Source organism: Microcebus murinus, chromosome 4 (genome assembly GCF_040939455.1).
Source record: "Microcebus murinus isolate Inina chromosome 4, M.murinus_Inina_mat1.0, whole genome shotgun sequence".
NCBI lineage: Eukaryota > Metazoa > Chordata > Mammalia > Primates > Cheirogaleidae > Microcebus > Microcebus murinus.
Genome location: NC_134107.1, coordinates 2,943,837 through 2,961,257, shown reverse-complemented (window position 1 = coordinate 2,961,257; position 17,421 = coordinate 2,943,837). Strand labels below are relative to the sequence as shown.

Genomic DNA, 17,421 nt, shown 5'->3' with positions numbered 1-17,421 from the left:
AGCCCGTGCCCGCGCCTCACGCCTCTGCCCCCCAGATCTGGGCTCTGTTCCGCGTGCGGACCGCAAATAGAGGGCCACTCTTTCCTCATGTTACTCAGTCGTTGATTTTATTTTATTTTATTTTATTTTGAGACAGAGTCTCGCTTTTGTTGCCCAGGCTACAGTGAGTGCCGTGGCATCAGCCTCGCTCACAGCAACCTCCGACTCCTGGACTCAAGCGATCCTCCTGCCTTGGCCTCCCGAGTAGCTGGGACTACAGGCACACGCCACCATGCCTGGCTAATTTTTTTCTATATATATATATATATATTAGTTGGCAAATTAATTTGTTTCTATTTACAGTAGAGACGGGGTCTCGCTCTTGCTCAGGCTGGTCTCGAACTCCTGACCTCGAGCGATCCTCCCACCTCGGCCTCCCAGAGTGCTGGGATTACAGGCGTGAGCCGCCGCGCCCGGCCGAACATTTCATTGTAGATAGAGAAAAACCCAGCCTTGTCGGGGGCGGCAGGGGTGCAGCACCTGTGGCTGGGGGGGCTAGAAGCAGGTGGTGGGATGAAATGACTAGTCCTATGCAAATGAGCAGGCCTGAGCTCCTTTGCATACAAGGTAGTCCAGCTAATCAGAGCCCAAGACCATTAGCCGATGGCCTGGGATTGGCTGGCCTCCTGTGAGGTTCCATCCCAGAGGGTCCGTCCTGTCCAGGGCTGACCCTGCAGTCAAAGGTTTGTCTCTCGTAGATTGTCACCATCACGTCCACTGCGGGGGGGCCAGGAACTAGTCCCCTCCAGCTCCTTCTGCCCCAGGAAGACCACGCGGTCCTCTTCGGCGACCAGTAAGCCAGGGGGCTTCTTGGTTCCAAGGGACAGTTCTTCAACACCCTGGGGGGGAGGGAACAGACAGGCCCCATCAGAGACTCTGTCCCCACTCTGTGTCAGCTCATGTCCCAGACAGGGCGGGGTCTGCTGGGACGCACAAGGTAACCCCGTGCCCAGTGCCTCGGCCAGTCCTGTCCCTCTGCCTCCAAAACCTCCACCCCCGTGGCACCCGAAGCCCAGGCCGTCAGCGCCTGCTCCGGCGCCTGCTCTAGCTGCCCCCTCCAGTCTCTGCCTGTTCCCCTTCTAAACAGGAAGCATGTCCCCCGGGGCTGCTGGAGGGAGCCTTAAAATCCTTCCGCCAGTGGCCGGGCGCCGCGGCTCCCGCCTGTCATCCCAGCACTCTGGGAGGCGGAGGCGGGCGGATTGCTCGAGGTCATTAGTTTGAAACCAGCCTGAGCAAGAGCGAGACCCTGTCTCTACTATAAATAGAAAGAAATTAATTGGCCAACCAATATATATAGAAAAAATTAGCCGGGCATGGTGGAGCATGCCTGTAGTGCCAGCTACTCGGGAGGCTGAGGCAGGAGGATTGCTTAGCCCAGGAGTCTGAGGTTGCTGTGAGCGAGGCTGACGCCACGGCACTCACTCTAGCCTGGGCAACAGAGCGATACTCTGTCTAAAAAAAAAAACAAAAACCCTTCAGCCAAAATCCTCCCCCCCCCCAACATCAAGCCTGCTCCTGCTTTTCTGCCGGCTCCGCCACCCCCCCCCCCCCCCCGGTCCCCCGGCTGCCTCCCTCTCACTCGGGGTGAATCTCCCCGCGGCCGCCCCCGACCGTCCTGGCTGCAGCCGCTCCCGGCCAAGCCTCCCGCTTGATCATCTTCCTTGTTTCTCTCTTTAGCTTTCACCCGCCCCTGCCACAGGGTGGGCCCAGACCCCAGCTCAGAGCAGAGCGGGGTGCGCAGCAGGTGCTCAGTGAATGAGGGGGTGAATCCAAGGCAGGGACAGGCCTGGGGTCAGCTTCCCCCAGGGACGGCGTTTCCCGGACTCCGGGAATTCACGGAGCAACCGCGCAGCTGTGGCCGAAACCCGCCTACCCTCTGCTGCTGCTTGCGTGGGATGCTCTCTAAGCCGAGTCCCTTCGGAGTCAAGTCATTTTGCCGTGAGAAGGGACTTGACGCCCATCAGTATTCTAAGGGCAGGCCAGCCTCGCCTGCCGAAGTTGGGAAGTGACTGTAAAAACAGCCACCGTGGGAACGGGCAGCTCACTCCTTGCAAAAGGCGACGGCAGGACCAGATCCAGGATGAATCAGCCCCCCAGGGAGGCTGGGACCCACAGGGATCCCTCACTGTCCTTCCCGAGCTATGGCCACGCCCCAAAGCCGCCCCCTTGCCTCTCTGGCTCTGGGGACCCCGCCTGAGACTGACCTTCACCAAGCTGTCGTCCAGGGCGGCGACTTCCTCCTTGGGGGCCACTGAGGCCGTCTGCCGCGCCAGGTCCCACCACAGCAAGCCGGGGCGCAGGGCGCTGCGCTTGGTGGGGCCTGAGAGGCGGGACAAGGGGGGAGGGGGTTAGCGAAGGGGCCGCGGGGGCTGGAGGCCCGGCCCTAGGGAGGAGAAAGGAGAGCCCTGCGCGGCGACGGGGTTTGGTGGGGTCCAGTGCCACCTCCCCCAGCAGCGCGCTGGGGACAGCAGCGGTTGGAGAGGTGCTTGGGCTCCCGGGCGCTGCGCCGGCCCGGAGCGGGGCGCGGTCAAGGTCAAGGCCTGGCTGAGCGGCGTCCCCACAGGAAGTGGGGACAGGGGCTGCTGTCACTACCGATCCCTCCTGGTGTCCTTCCCTTTCTCCGTGCGACTGGGAGCCCCCCAGGGGCGCAGGCGGCCGTGCGCCCGCTCCGCGGGAGGGCGTTTCAGCACCAGGGACAGCGCCGCGCGCCCGCCCGAGTCCGCTGGGGGGGCTCTCTCCCCAGGGAGGGGGAGGCGGGGCGGGGCGCTCAGTCTCTGCCTCTTCGAGCAGAGCCAGCCGCGAAGGGAAGGGACGCTGCTCACGGGGCGCGCATGGGGCCCGCGTGCCGCGGCCATCCCGGGGACGGGCGCGCGCTCCCTCCGCGCCTGGCGGCGCACCGCAGACCGAGGCGGCGGGGTGGAGGGGTGGCCCGCGAGCGGGCACGTGCCCCGCTTACCTGTCAGGCAGCTGACCAGGGCCCCGCACAGCACGGTGGCCAGCGTGCCCAGCGCGCCGTAGTACAGGTAAGAGATGGCGTAGAAGCTGTCAGCCAAGGCGGGGCGGCCGAGGTCCGTTCCTGAGCTGGTGGGGGGGGAGGGGGCGAGGTGGGCGTGAGAGGGGCTTTCTCCTTCGCCCCGCGTCTGTGTCCGAGAGCCACCCACTGCCTTCCGTCCCCTCGGTCACGGCCCAGCGCAGCGCCCCATAACCGCACACCCGGACGCCAGCGGCGGCCCCGGGCAGTCCCCACACACGGGCAGAGGGGCCTTCGCTACAGTGTAACCCGGACAACCTCCGGCCTCTGCCTGTCACCCTCTGTGGCTCCCTATTGCCCTCGGAATCCAACCGGATTAAACTCTCAGAAGAAAACATGGGTGTGAGTGGATTATTGCCAAATTCACGGGCGCGCGCCAGGCAATACTTTCCCAGATGTGACACCAAAGGCGACTATACAAAGGCAGAACACTATGTAAATTAGAGCTGAACCACAAACAGGCAAGCGACCCACTCTCTTCTACACCCGTTGTGCAGAAAGGAGAAAAAAGTTAAAAAAAAAAAGAAAGAAAAATAGGACAAATGACCCACATAAAAAAACGGGCCAAGGGTTTGAATAGACATTTCTCCGAAAACGATACGCAGATGGCCAAGGAGCACAGGATAGGGTCCACGCCACCATCGGCCATCTGGGAAATGCAAACCCAGATGACAGTGCGACCCCACTTCCCGGCCACAGGCATGAGGCTCGCGAGTGTGGGCGGCGGGGGCGTGGCCGGGGGCGTGGCCTCGTGCGCGGCCGGCGGGGAGGGTAGGACGGTGCAGGGGGCGCGCAACCCGGTCTGGCGTTCCCCGAAAAGTCGAGCTTGGGATGCCCACGCGGCCCGGCGACCCCACTCGTAGGTGTGTGGCCCGCAGGAATTAAAGCGTGTCCACACTGGCACAGAACTCGGACACACACACGTGTCCGGCACTGCTGACGATGGATCGCCGAAGAGTGGAAACAGCGCAGACGTCTGCCACCCGGTGCGCGGCTGGACACTACGTGGCCGGTCCCTGCCACGGAATATTTCTCAGCCGTGAAAAGGGCTGAAGCTCTGCTACCACGTGGGTGACGGGCTTTCAAGACACCACGCTGAGACAGAAACGGCCACATGTTTTGTTATAGGACTCCAGTCACACGAAATGTCCAGGACAGGCAAACCCGCGGAGCAGTGGCGGCCGGGGCTGGGGGAGGGGCAGTGGGAGTGACTGCTGATGGGGGCGGGGCTTGTTTTCCGGGTGACAACGTGGAGTTTTGGTGGTGATGGTTGCACAAATCTTGTGACTATCCCAAAAGCCAGTTCATTTTATTTTTTGAGACAGAGTCTCACTCTATGGCCCAGGCTGGAGTGCAGTGGCGTCGGCCTGGCTCACTGTAGCCTCCAACTCCTGGCCTCAAGGGATCCTCCTGCCTCAGCCTCTCGAGTATCCGGGACTACAGGTGTGCGCCACCACGCCCGGCTAAGTTTTGTAATTTTTTTGTAGAGACTGCCGCCTCTCGATTATTGCCTAGCCTGGTGGTCTTGATCTCCTGGCCTCAAGCGATCCCCCCACCTCAGCCTCCCAAAGTGCTGGCATTACAGGCGTGAGCCGCCTGGCCCAGCCTAAAAGTCACTTTTTCATTTGTTAATGTTGTGGCAGGTGAATTGTATCTCAAGAAAAAACGGGATCCAATTAAATTCCTCTCGCTTGACCGTGTCGCCTACCCCTCCCTTGCTCCATTAACCCCGCCCCAACCTCAGAGTGGCTGGACCATTCCAAACTCAGGCTGGCCCCAGGGCCTTTGCACTCGCCCTTCCCGCAGCCGGGAACCGGACGCGCTTTCCCGGCCAGGCTGGGTCCCGTTGGGAGCTCAGGGCCAGGAGCCCGGCCGGACCACACCCTGCCATCCCCCTGCTTTTTGTCACCTGCTGTTGAGGGCCTGGGCAGCGAGGAGCAGCGGGCCCGGGAGGCCCGAGGCGTTGGCCGAGGGAGCCGGGCAGCGGGCGGCGGAGGACGGCAGGACCCCCATGGTCTGTGCGCTGGGCGGGTACAGCGTGGCCCCCACGGCCACCCACAGGGACAGCGCCAGGCCCGCGCCCAGCCCGGCGAGGACGCCCTGGGGGCGGAGCCGGCGTCAGGGGAGGGGCGTCCCGGCCCCGCCCTCGCCCCGCCCCCGGCCCGCCCCGCCCCCGCTCACCGGCGTGTTGCTCGCGGGCAGGAACATGCCCAGCACGAAGGCTCCCAGCAGCGGGCCGCTGATGACACCCATGACCGTGAAGGAGCCCTGGGAGAGCCGGGGGGCGACAGTGGTGGCCCGGCCCCCACGCCAGGGGCGGCCACCCGCACCCCCACCTCCCGGTCCCGCGCCGGGTGGCTGCGGGAAACCCCGGCCTCAGGGGTCGCAGAGAATCCAGCCTCGGCTCCTCCGTGGGAGCCAGACCCCACCTCTTGGGGAGACCCCAGCGCGGGAGGGGCGGGGCTCACCTGGAGGACGCCGCCCCCCAGCAGCGAGGACAGGGCCGCCACGGTGAGACAGGCCGAGCCGTAGATGATCGCTGGGGCGGATGGAGACAGCACAGTCAGCCGGGACCCGCCGCCCCGGCCTCCCGCCCCGGCCCCCCGCCCCAGCCTCCTGCCCCGGCCTCCCGCCCCGGCCTCCCCTCGGCTCACAGAGCCCCTTGGAGACAATCACGAGGGTCCTGGGTGCCAGGTTTGGCAGCCGTGGCTTGACGAGGTCTTCCATGGTGACAGCAGCCATGGCGTTGATGCTGGTGGACGCCGTGCTGGGGGTGGGGCAACACGGCGCGGGGCCTCAGGACCCAGAGACACTGGCCACGCCCCTCCCAGGGCCCCAGGACAGAGGAGACGGTCACCGAGGCCCCAGGACAGAGGAGGTGTCCGCCTGCTCCCTGCCCCGCGGACCTCAGACGCCCCCACTAGGGACGCCTGTGACCCAGGACAGCCGGACAGACGGGCGGGCTCTGGTTATGGAGGGAGGCGCGCCGGGGACCCCATCACAGCAGGAGGGGGACAGGGGGACGGTGGGGGGGGGCATGTGGCCGGAAGTCCCAGAAGGCTTGAACCCCCGGAGGGCAGCGGCGGCCGCGCCGGGCGCTCAGTGAACGCGGGTTTTGTTTCGGGGAGGGGGGAGCAGGTGGGCCCTGCCAGGCAGCAAGGGGACACCTGCGCTGGCGTCCCCGCGCCCAGAGCGTGCCTTCCGCCAGCCCGCCCGCGCTGCCCACTGGGGACCGAGGATGGGCACGCGTCCGGGACAAGCCAGTCCCGGGGCATGGCCGGCGGGGTGCGGTGGGGGGGGGGGTCGGGCGAGGCCGGCGTGGCGGGCTGCTCACCTGAGGGTCCCGCTGTAGGCGCAGGCCAGGAAGAGCCCGGGGACACCCGGCAGGCCGCCGAAGATGTCCAGCACCAGCAGTGGCATGTACTGGGGGGGTGGGCGAGGTCAGCCAGGACAGCAGTGCTGCCCGGCCCATCCCCAGCACCCGGCCGGTCCCCCGCATGGACCCCAGGACTGTCACCCTGGACTGTCACCCCAGGACTGTCATGCCAGGACTGTCACCCAGGACTGTCACCCTAGGACTGTCATCCCAGGACTGTCACCCAGGACAGTCACCCCCAGACTGTCACCCCCAGACTGTCACCCCAGGACTGTCACCCAGGACTGTCACCCCAGGACTGTCATCCCAGGACTGTCATCCCAGGACTGTCACCCCAGGACTGTCACCCTAGGACTGTCATCCCAGGACTGTCACCCAGGACAGTCACCCCCAGACTGTCACCCCAGGACTGTCACCCCAGGACTGTCATCCCAGGACTGTCACCCAGGACTGTCACCCTAGGACTGTCATCCCAGGACTGTCACCCAGGACAGTCACCCCCAGACTGTCACCCCAGGACTGTCACCCCAGGACTGTCACCCCAGGACTGTCATCCAGGACTGTCACCCAGGACTGTCACCCCAGGACTGTCACCCCAGGACAGTCACCCCAGGACTGTCACCCCAGGACTGTCACCCCAGGACAGTCACCCCAGGACTGTCATCCCAGGACTGTCATCCAGGACTGTCACCCAGGACTGTCACCCCAGGACTGTCACCCCAGGACAGTCACCCCAGGACTGTCACCCCAGGAGAGTCACCCCAGGACTGTCACCCCAGGACAGTCACCCCAGGACTGTCATCCCAGGACTGTCACCCCAGGACTGTCATCCCAGGACTGTCACCCAGGACTGTCACCCCAGGACTGTCATCCCAGGACTGTCACCCCGGACTGTCATCCCAGGACAGTCACCCCGGACTGTCACCCCAGGACTGTCACCCCGGACTGTCACCCAGGACTGTCACCCCAGGACAGTCACCCCAGGACTGTCACCCCAGGACTGTCACCCCAGGACCATCACCCAGGACTGTCACTGGGCTGTGTGCTGAGCCCCGAGACCCAGTGACGCAGGACGCGTGTCACCCCGCTTGGCTGGTGAGGACGGCGAGGCGGGGAGGCCCAGCCTCCACCTGAGGTTGCACAGTCGGGCCCCAGATCTGACCCCAGGGAGGACGGGGGGGGGGGACGGGCAGAACGCCACCGGGACAGGGCCTGGGTCCCGCCCCGCCCTGCCCCGCCTCCTCCGCGGGCCTCAGGCGGCCGCTTCTCCCTCAGCCTCCCTCTCCGGCCTCCTGGTCTGCAACACGGAGCTGGCGCGTGTGCTGCAGCGCCTTGGGGCTTGATGGGGAAGCCAGGTGCTCCTGAGGGGAACAGCATGAGGCACAGAGGAGGCGCTCGGACGTGGGAGCTGGTCGTTATCATCATTACGGACTCCGTCATTCCTGGTTGCACCACGGTCCCCTCCCCTCCTTGATGTGTGTGTGGGGGTGTCTCTGTGACTCCGGGTCCCAGCGTGCGCCTCCCCTGCTCACCCCACCCCCAGCCCGGGGCTGCCTCCCAGACTCGCTCTCCCCAGATGCCCTCTGCGCTCTCTCCTGCCTCTGGGCCTTCCCACTCGCCTTCCCTCTGCCAGGAGGCGCTCCCACCCGGTCCCTGAGGCCGGGCTCCAGGAGGCCCTCCCACCTGGTCCCTGAGGCCGGGCTCCAGGAGGCCCTCCCACCCTGTCCCCTGAGGCTGGGCTCCAGGAGGCGCTCCCACCCGGTCCCTGAGGCCGGGCTCCAGGAGGCCCTCCCACCTGGTCCCTGAGGCCGGGTTCCAGGAAGGCCCTCCCACCCTGTCCCCTGAGGCTGGGCTCCAGGAGGCGCTCCCACCCGGTCCCTGAGGCCGGGCTCCAGGAAGGCGCTCCCACCAGGTCCCCTGAGGCCGGGCTCCAGGAGGCTCTCCCACCCTGTCCCCTGAGTCAGGGCTCCAGGAAGGCGCTCCCACCAGGTCCCCTGAGGCCGGGCTCCAGGAGGGGCTCCCACCCGGTCCCCTGAGGCCGGGCTCCAGGAAGGCGCTCCCACCCGGTCCCTGAGGCCGGGCTCCAGGAGGCGCTCCCACCAGGTCCCCTGTGTGTGGGGGGGGCAGGAGCCTGGGCGGGGCTCACCTGGTCAGGGGCGGAGATGCGCCCGGCCAGCAGAGGGTCGCAGCCGCTGTAGAACGCGAACATGACGACGCCGCAGACGGCGGCGCTGGACACGATCAGGAAGAGGCCCAGCTGGTTGACGAGCAGGGCGCTGGGGGGAGGGGCGGCCTCAGGCGGGGGAGGGGGAGGGGCACACGTCCCAGGAGCCCCCGCCCTGCCCCCCAACACTCACAGCTTGGCCTGCCTCTCCGAGCGGCAGGCCACGTAGCGCTGCACCTGAGCCTGGTTCACGCCGTACATGGACAGCCACAGCAACGTGCCGCCCACCGCCAATGTCCAGAATGTGTAGCGGCTCCTTGGGTCAGGGTCAAAGCTGGGTGGGGACAGGGCGAGTCAAGCCATGTGGCCACGTCACCTTGACGTTACTCTTCCAAGGGCCCCAGCCAGCCGGCTATTCTGTCCCCTGTGGGCCTTAAGGGGATATTTGGAGTGGGGTTTTGAAGTATGTGTAGGAGCTTGCCGGACCGAACATTCACTTGTTTGTTCGTCTCTGTATGTGTCCAAATACGGTTCTTTCTTTTTCCCATCTGGGGCCTCAGAGAAGCTTGAGGGCCCCGGTCTGGGTTTGGGTGGGGGGCGGGGGGGGGGGGTAGGCCAAGGCGGACACAAATCCTGCACTCTGACACCAGGCTCAGGCCTGGGCCCAATGGAGGGATGAGGGCTAGGGAAGTCTAAGCAGGTGCAGGGAGGGGAAGCCGGGAGAGGCTGGGGAGAGGAGCAGGGAGGGCTTCCTGGAGCAGGAGGCCACGGCGGGCTCCCCCGGGGCACGGGGGGTCCTGCTGCATGCTTGTGCGGCCCCTCCGCGTCACCACTCACTCCAGCAGGTTGACGCGGGAGTGGTTCTGCGCCAGCCGCAGCGCGCGCCCCGGGCCGCCCGCGAGCACCGCCCCGCGGGCCAGGACCGCCCAGAAGCCGGCCAGCATCACCACGACCTGGAACACGTCCGTCCAAACCACGGCCCTCATGCCGCCCTGGGGGACGGGGCGGAGGGGGTGCGGTCAGGGGAGCCACCTGGCTGCGGCTCGCCCGGCCTAGCCTCCAGCTGCAGCCGGGGCTGGCGACCCTCTCTGCCTCAGTTTCCCCCTCTGTGAAATGGGGTCAGAGAATTAAATATGTGAACAAGCGAAAAGTATTCTGGATCAGGACTGCCCTCACTGTTGTCACCACTGTGGCCACTGTGACCGACAGTCGTCTCCGCCCACCTGCCCACCCCTCCGTGCCTTCCTGGGGCGGCCCGGAACTTTCTCTGGGGAAGCCCTTTCCCCTCTCATTCAGGTGAGGCTACCCCACGCGTAGCCACGCCACACACGGCCCACAGACAGTCCCAGCCCCGCCAGCTGCCGTGGCCTGGACACGGACGGCCAGCCAGGAGGACCAAGTGGACACCCCCTCCCCGTCCGAAACGGGAGCGCGCGCTCCGCTGGGCAGGAAGCGAAAGAGGCGGAAGCCTGGGGCCGGTGGGGCTCAGGCAGGAGGGAGGCCCTGTTGGAGCCCCTGGATCCAGCCATGCCTGGAGCTGGCTGACCTCCAGACTCTGGGCAATAAGCCTTTCGGATCACCTTTCATCATAAAGACGGGGAAACTGAGTCTCTGGGGAGACGGGGAGTAAGAGTCTCCCCACCAGGGCCGCAGCCCCTGCGAGGCGAGTGGGCTCCCGGCCCTCACCACGGCCGTGTAGACGGTGCAGATGGTCCCAGTGGACAGGAGCGACGCCCAGATGTCCAGCCCGGTCACTGTGCAGAAGGGCGGGGAGCAGACTTAGTCCCCCCGTCTGAGGCCTCCTCCCCCTCCCGGGACCCTCCCCGGACCGCAGGGGGACCTTGGTTCAGGATGAGCGCCGGCGCGTAGATGACGATGCCGGTGTACAGCGTCTGCGGGGGCGGGCGGGCGCGTGAGGCTGGACGGGGTGTGGGCGCCCCGGCGAGTGGGGGTCCCAGAGGGGCTAGAGGGTGGTCCTGGCAGGTGGGCGGGGCGCACGGGCCGGGTCGTGCAGTCGGCGGGGTCAGGTCAGCTGGGGTGTGTGGGAGGGCGGGGCCAGAACACGTGTGTGGGGGGACCCAGGCAGGTGCACTTCAGATGTGGGCGGGGCCATAAGGATGGGGCGGGCATTGGGCGGGGCCCTGAGGGGAAGGGGCGGACACGCAGGCGGGGCCCTGAAGGGTAAGGGATGGGCACGTGGGCGGGGCATTGAAGGGTAAGGGATGGGCATGTGGGCGGGGCATTGATGGGTAAGGGATGGGCATGTGGGCGGGGCATTGAAGGGTAAGGGATGGGCATGTGGGCAGGGCATTGAAGGGTAAGGGATGGGCATGTGGGCGGGGCCCTGAAGGGTAAGGGATGGGCATGTGGGCGGGGCCCTGAAGGGTAAGGGATGGGCATGTGGGCGGGGCATTGATGGGTAAGGGATGGGCATGTGGGCGGGGCATTGAAGGGTAAGGGATGGGCATGTGGGCAGGGCATTGAAGGGTAAGGGATGGGCACGTGGGCGTGGCCCTGAGGAGGGGAAGGGGCGAACATATGGGCGGGGCCCTGAGGAGAAGAAGGGGCGGACATGTGGGCGGGGCCCTGAGGCAAGGGGCGGGACTCTGGACAGGGCGACGGCAGGCAGAGGCCACTCACGGTGGCCACCAGGTACTGTAGCGTCCCGCAGAGCCTCACGGCGCGGCTGAAGCGCAGCTCCAGGTACTGCAACGAGGAGCCGGGGGCTAGAGGTCACCGAGGCAGGCCCTACCCTGGGCGCGGCCCCTCAACTGCTCTCTTGTCCGCTGCACTTGCGCCGGACTCTTGCCCTTGGGGACCCCGCCGCCCGCGCGCACACACCTGCGCACAGGTGCGATCCCGATGCCTGTGCACGCGGCGCGCGCCCTAGACGACCGACCCGTGCGTGTGCACGCGTCCTTCACTCACGTCTAATGGGGCCAAGCTCCTGGAACAGCCACTGCTGCGCGTACACCGACGTGCCCGCAGGCGCGCAATGTAGAGAGAGCCCAAGGCTAGTGGCAGCGGCCGCCTACTCAATACCTTTTAACCGCTCTACCCTCTGGCTGGAGGGAGGTCCTGTGATGAGCCCACTCGGACCGTTGGGAAACCCGAACAGAGAAGCACGCCCCTTGCCCCAGGTGGGAGGAAACGGAGAAGCCAGGGCAGCAACCTGGGCCAGAGGGTGCGCAGGCCCGAGCTTGTGGGGGCCAGTGTGTGACTGTCCACTCCTAAGTACACACCTGGTCGGGCCGCCCCGCCCCCGCGCTTCCACCCGGAGCCAGGTCGCCGGCTCCACTCTTCCTCCTTCCTGCCCCTTCCCCACGCCCGGGGCCTGTTCCCGGAACGCTCCCACCCGTCCGCCCGGGCTCCCCAGCTGAGGCACCGCGGAGCGGTCTGCGTGCCCCTGCGCAGCGGCTCAGAGCCCCGGGGGCTCCCCTCCCCCCAGGGTCCCCGCGGGTCACGGGGGTCCGGCCCCGGCGCTGCGGTACCTCGTAGGTGCTGGTGAGGCCCAGGCGGTAGAAGACGGGCAGGAAGAGCGCGGCGGTGAGCAGCGAGTTGAGCAGCTGGCCCAGGCACATCCAGAGGAACTTGAGGCCGTAGCGGTAGGCCTCGGCCGGCACGCCCAGCACCTGCACGGCGGACATGAAGCTGGCGGCCAGCGACAGCCCCACGGGCAGGGCCGCCAGCCGCCGGCCCCCGGTGAAGAAGTCCTCGGCGCTGCGCTGCCCGCCGCCCGCCAGCCCGACCCACAGCCCGATGCCGGCGGACGCCAGCAGCATGAGCGCGAAGACCGCGTAGTCCCAGGCTCCGAAGGTGGTCCGCGCCCCTGCCTCGACGGCCTCCATGCGGGTGGGTGCGGGGCCCGCGCGCCCAGGCGGGGGCAGCTGGCGGAGGCAGGGATGCGGGACGGCGAGGGCAGTGGCCGGACGCTCCGCCGCCGCGCGGGGACACGCGCCCGCCCCGCCCCGGGATGGGAGGCCGCGAGGGGCTCCCTGGGCGAGGGGTCTGTGGGTCCTTGCTGTCGCCGTCCGCCTCCCCGTCCCTCGTCTCCGTCTATGCGTCCGCCGCGCCCGCACTCAGGGTCCAGGGTCCGAAGCTAAGCGCTGACAGCCGGAGGTCGCCGCGGGGCTTAAAGGGGCAGCTTGCGGTTGTGGGCTGCAGATTTATAGGGCTCGGAGCCACGGCGGCCCCGCCCCCAGACCTGAGGTGGGGGAGGAGTCACACCCTTTCCGCCCCGGACTGGGATAGACCCGGCAGGCCACCAGGGTGGCTGCAGGGGGTGGGGGTGGGGGTGAGGAGGCCTCCCAAATGCCCCTCACCCCCACACCTGTGTGCTTCGCGTGGCACTTTCCCTTGAGCAAGGCTGTCGCTATCAACTGGTTGACAGGCGGGGAAACTGAGGCTCAGGGAGGACGGGCATGCTACTTGCCCAAGGCCGCACAGCCTCCTTCAGCATTGAAAGCTCTGCTGTGCTTGAATACCCCGAGTTTTGGGGAGCTCACTCTCCCACAGGACTGGGGTTCACTTTCAGGGTTTGGGGAGTCCTGTAGGAAAACTGGCTCAACTTTAGCCCCTCCCACAACTGGCCCCGGGCCCCGAAGCCTCAGAGGGTGGGCGCCGCCAAGCCCGGCCCTTGGGCTACGCCAGGTGGGAGACCAGGGGTCCAGTCCCCAGCGGGTGCATACTTGGGGAAGGCTTTGCTTCTCTCCAGGCCTCAGTTTCCCCACCTGTAAATGGGGATAAACCGGCCCCCACCTCAGAGGGCAGATGGGACGGGGCAACACGAGCGGGGCACACAGCGGGCACCTCATTCATTCGAGAGTTGCCTGTGGCCGGCGGAGTGGAAAACGGAGGTTCCGGGGCGTCCATGGCTACGAACCGAACAGACGGAGACTGGTGCTGGCCAGAGAGGCAGGGGCTGGCGAGTGGCCGTGGCACGATGAGGACACCAAGGTCAGGGGCGCGGGGATGCGACCAAGGGACCCCCGCAGCTCTCCTCTTGGGGCCTTCTCTGTTGGCCCCGGGGGAGCCTCTGGCATCCGGAGGTTCCAGGCCTCCAACCCGGGTGGTCCCCACCTCCAGCGGGGCGGAGCCTGAGTCCTGGGGCTGGCCTCCACCGGTCTGCACCGGCCACCCCGGTTGGGCCCAGCGTCCTCCCACGTGTCCCCAGACAACCCACAGGGCAGCCTTCCGTGTTCCTGCCCTGCAGGGCTGTCCTGCGGCCCACTCCGGGGCTGAGGCCGCTGGCACAGACCCTCTGCTGCGCCGGCAGCTCTTCCTTGCCCCCCCCCGTCGCGTGGGGAGGGACGATCCCCGCAGGGCCCCCGTTAGCAGAGCTGTGGGGACCGTCCAGATGCCCGCCCAGATGCCCGCGTTGATGCAACGCGCCAAAACGGACCGCCTCCGCAGCGAGGTTCCGGCAGACGATCCCCCACCGTGGAGGGCCCGGGCTGCAGGCAGAGGCCTGGGCTGCCGTGCCTGCCGTCAAGCACCTACTGTGCGCAGGAACCTCTGCTAGGTGCTGGGACACAGCGACAGGGTGCGACCAGCATGGAACTCGATGGAGCCAGGAGGCAAATACTCATTTCAGAAGGCAGTGGGAGGCTGAGTGGGGAGGATCACTTGAGGCCAGGACTTCAAATCCAGCCTGGGCAACATAGTGAGACCCCCTACCTCTACAAAAAACTTTAAAAATTAGCCAGGTGTGGTGGTGCGGGCCTGTGGCCCCAGCTGCTGAGGCCGGGACAGGACGGTAAGTCATGGAGATTGCGGGGTGCGGCTCTCTGTGGGGCCCCTGGGTGAGTGGAGACCTGCGGACAGTGAGCTGGGCAGGGGCAGAGCTGGCGGGAGGGCGCTCTAGGCAAGGGGCCACCAGTGCAAAGGCCCTGAGGTGGGAAGGCGTGTTCTGAGGACCAGCCGAGAAGCCTGGAAGGCTGGAGAGTGGAGGGCTGAGGTCAGAGGCTATCTCCTGGGGGTGTGGGCTTCATTCTGAGGACACTGGGCAGCCACAGCAGAGCCGAGCAGGTGAAGAGCCCGGTAAGATTTCCAGGTTCTAACAGACCGGCCACGTGGCGGGTGGAGAGAAGCGGTGGATTTGGAACGGGTTCTGGAACCCAGAGGCCAGTGAGCGGGGAGCCCTATCGGGGTGGGGGCCCCGCCTCCTGCTGGGGGGAGGGGCAGGTGGGGAGAAGCAAGTCACACCTTGCAGGACTCTGTGATCCCTGTTGTTGGAGGGGCAGGCAGGGCCCAGGCGACAGCTGAGAAGGGCAGGCGGGAGAAGGCACAGGAGGGGCGCTGCCCCACCCGCGGCTGCCAGGGCCTCCCAGAGACCGGGCGGGGCAGGGGTGACAGGCTGTGAGCTGCTCTGCTCCAGCATGACTGGCTGGGTGGCCTGTCCGGCTCTGGACACCAAATCTCCTGTGAACTAGGGAATGACAACCACCGCCACAGCGGGATTTGGACCCGGTTCACTGGGAGTCTTCAAGGACATGCAGTTTGTCTTTGAACTTGGACTCCACACTCTATAAACGCAAACTCGTCCTCCTTGCCTGTGAGATCCCATCAAACTAGGGACCCAGGGTCCCAACCGTGGGTCTCAGATTCCATGATTCCCAGTCTCCCTTGGTTTGGGGTCTGGCTCTGCTGGCTCCTGGGGCCCCCACTTGTCCTGCTCACCATGGCACCAGCAGTCCTGACTCAGCACTGGGGGTGCAGGGCGGGTGTCTCCCCACCCCAAAGCTCCCAGCCCGGTCCAGGAACAGGACCTGGAGGGTCTCACACCTGAAGAGGTGGCGGGGTTCCTGGGTGGCCGCCCTCACTCACACTTGGGTACCCGGGTGAGCACCGGCACGTGCAGGATGGCTCCTACCCAGTGCCACAAGGAAGAGCCCATTTCCCTCCGGGCCTTCGCCCTGGCTGGTCCCTCCCCCCAAACACCAGGGTGTTTGTCCCCTCAGGCTCCCCGGCTGGGATTAACACAGGCCCCACAAGCGCTCCAGGATGGCTGAGGCCGGAATGAGGGGTGGCGGGCAGGCGGAGCCGGATGCCACCAGGACGGATGGTGACCAGGCAGGACTAGATGGACAGACGGCTGCGGAGCTGACGGGGATGGATGATAAGACGGGCAGTGGAAATCTGCCGGGTAGGATGGACACAGCTGGTGGGGCCCCGGCCCGCCCCTCCCCACCCTGCCGGCCTTTCTGGTCCTCTAACTCATCTGCCTCCCTCAGTTTCCACAGGCCCGGGGCAGCCCCAGGCCACAGCCCAACAAGGCCATGCGGTGCGGGAGGCTCAGGCCCGGGGCAGCCCCAGGCCACAGTCCAACAAGGCCATGCGGTGCGGGAGGCTCAGGCCCGGCTGGGGGAGCCACCGCACAGGGCCAGGCACCCTGGCTCCTTACCGCTGCAGCACCTCCCTCACAGCCCCAAGCAGCTGCTGGAGCACTGGCCATCGTGCCCACATCCCAGCCAGGTGGGCATTTCTTAGAAATGGCATGTCGCCACTGCTAACAACCTTCAGCCAACCCCAACTGAAAGGGAGGCTGGGAACGTCTTTTCTAGGTGGCATCTAAACATGGCGGTCCTGTAACTGGCAGGACGGTTTGTGCCAGAAGCCACGCAAGATTGAGACTAGAAAAAAGAAAAGTTTTAGCTGCACCCCTCCACCCAAGTAGACTCTACGGAACCCCAAAAGATGTCCTGGAAGACTTAGACTTCCCCTTGCTTTTGGCCCGCACACGTGAAGAGCTCTTACAAAAGGCCGGTAGAGCACGGGCCTGGGCACGGCTGAAGACACGGTCACTGCGAACGGCCCCAGCCCTGGTGCTCGGCTCCGTCCCCACGCGGCCCATCTGCGGCGCACACTCAGGCCAGGGCTGGCCGAGTAGTGGCACTTAGGACCAACCGATCACAACCAGCCAGACCCCTCCGTTCCCCTCCACTCGACCGGCCCTCAGTGACCACAACAGGGCTCAGGCCGGCAGCTTGCCAGTCACCCCACCGGGTGCAGCCGAGGGCGTGCGTCACCCATCAGCGCCCGCCCCAGGTCCTGAACCCTGGGCATTTACCCAACAAAGGCGCAGAGTCTGTCCTGGGACGCATGTGGCCCCCGCCCTGACTGTGGGAGCCAGCCATGTGACTAGGTGTGAGCCCCAGCCTGCGACAATCTGTGGAGTGTTCCGGCAAAGCACTCGAGAAGTGCCCGGCCGGGCTGGGAGGGAGCCAGCTGTGTGGGGCGCCTGTGAGGGCCTGTCTCCCGGCCCGGGGCTCCCCTCCAACCTTTCGCAGCCAGGGCAGCCACCTGCAGGGGGGATTAGCTCCATGCCCGGAATTTTCCAGGCCTGAGGCAGTTTCCTGGAGACGCAACTCCCCGGCTGAGACGCTGACCTCTTTGTACGGGATCAGGGCAGCATCAAAGAGGCCCCGACAGGCAAAAGGGCCAGAGCCCAGTGCGGCAGGCCCGGCCCCTCCAGGGTGCCCCCTGGTGTCTGCTCCGGGCGGCACATGTGGGGAGCGGATCTCAACCCCCTCCGCGAGGATCCTCCCCAGGGCCCAGGGTAGAAGGGAGCCACCAGAGGCCAGCGACTGCCCAGACCAGACCGCTGCACAGACTCAGGGCCCTAAGGCCTAGAGCCCACCCCAAGGCCCAGGCTGGCCCGCCAGCCCCACCAGGCCTGGGGGAGCGAGCACACGGGGGGGAGGGGGGGGGGGCTCAACCTCTCCCGGAGGACCCAGGGAACACGGGGGTGACCCGGGGCTGGCCTCTCAGGGGCCCTCGAGCTCCGCGGAGCGAGCAAAGAAACCGGCCGGG

General features: G+C 66.5%; 1 protein-coding gene across 1 annotated transcript; it reads right to left on the bottom strand.

Moving 5' to 3' along the window:
* Positions 1-247: 247 nt before the first annotated feature.
* Positions 248-12,746, bottom strand: SLC5A5 (solute carrier family 5 member 5). Its single transcript, XM_076001237.1, has 16 exons — positions 12,102-12,746; positions 11,251-11,316; positions 10,451-10,502; positions 10,297-10,364; positions 9,448-9,602; positions 8,804-8,944; positions 8,593-8,722; positions 6,405-6,493; positions 5,725-5,837; positions 5,539-5,609; positions 5,252-5,338; positions 4,980-5,170; positions 4,138-4,149; positions 2,996-3,120; positions 2,244-2,359; positions 248-878 (listed from the first exon to the last, which is right to left on the bottom strand). Exons 1-16 carry the CDS (start codon positions 12,456-12,458, stop codon positions 717-719), a joined length of 1,935 nt encoding a protein of 644 aa, XP_075857352.1. The 5' UTR covers positions 12,459-12,746; the 3' UTR covers positions 248-716.
* Between the last annotated feature and the right edge of the window lie 4,675 nt (positions 12,747-17,421).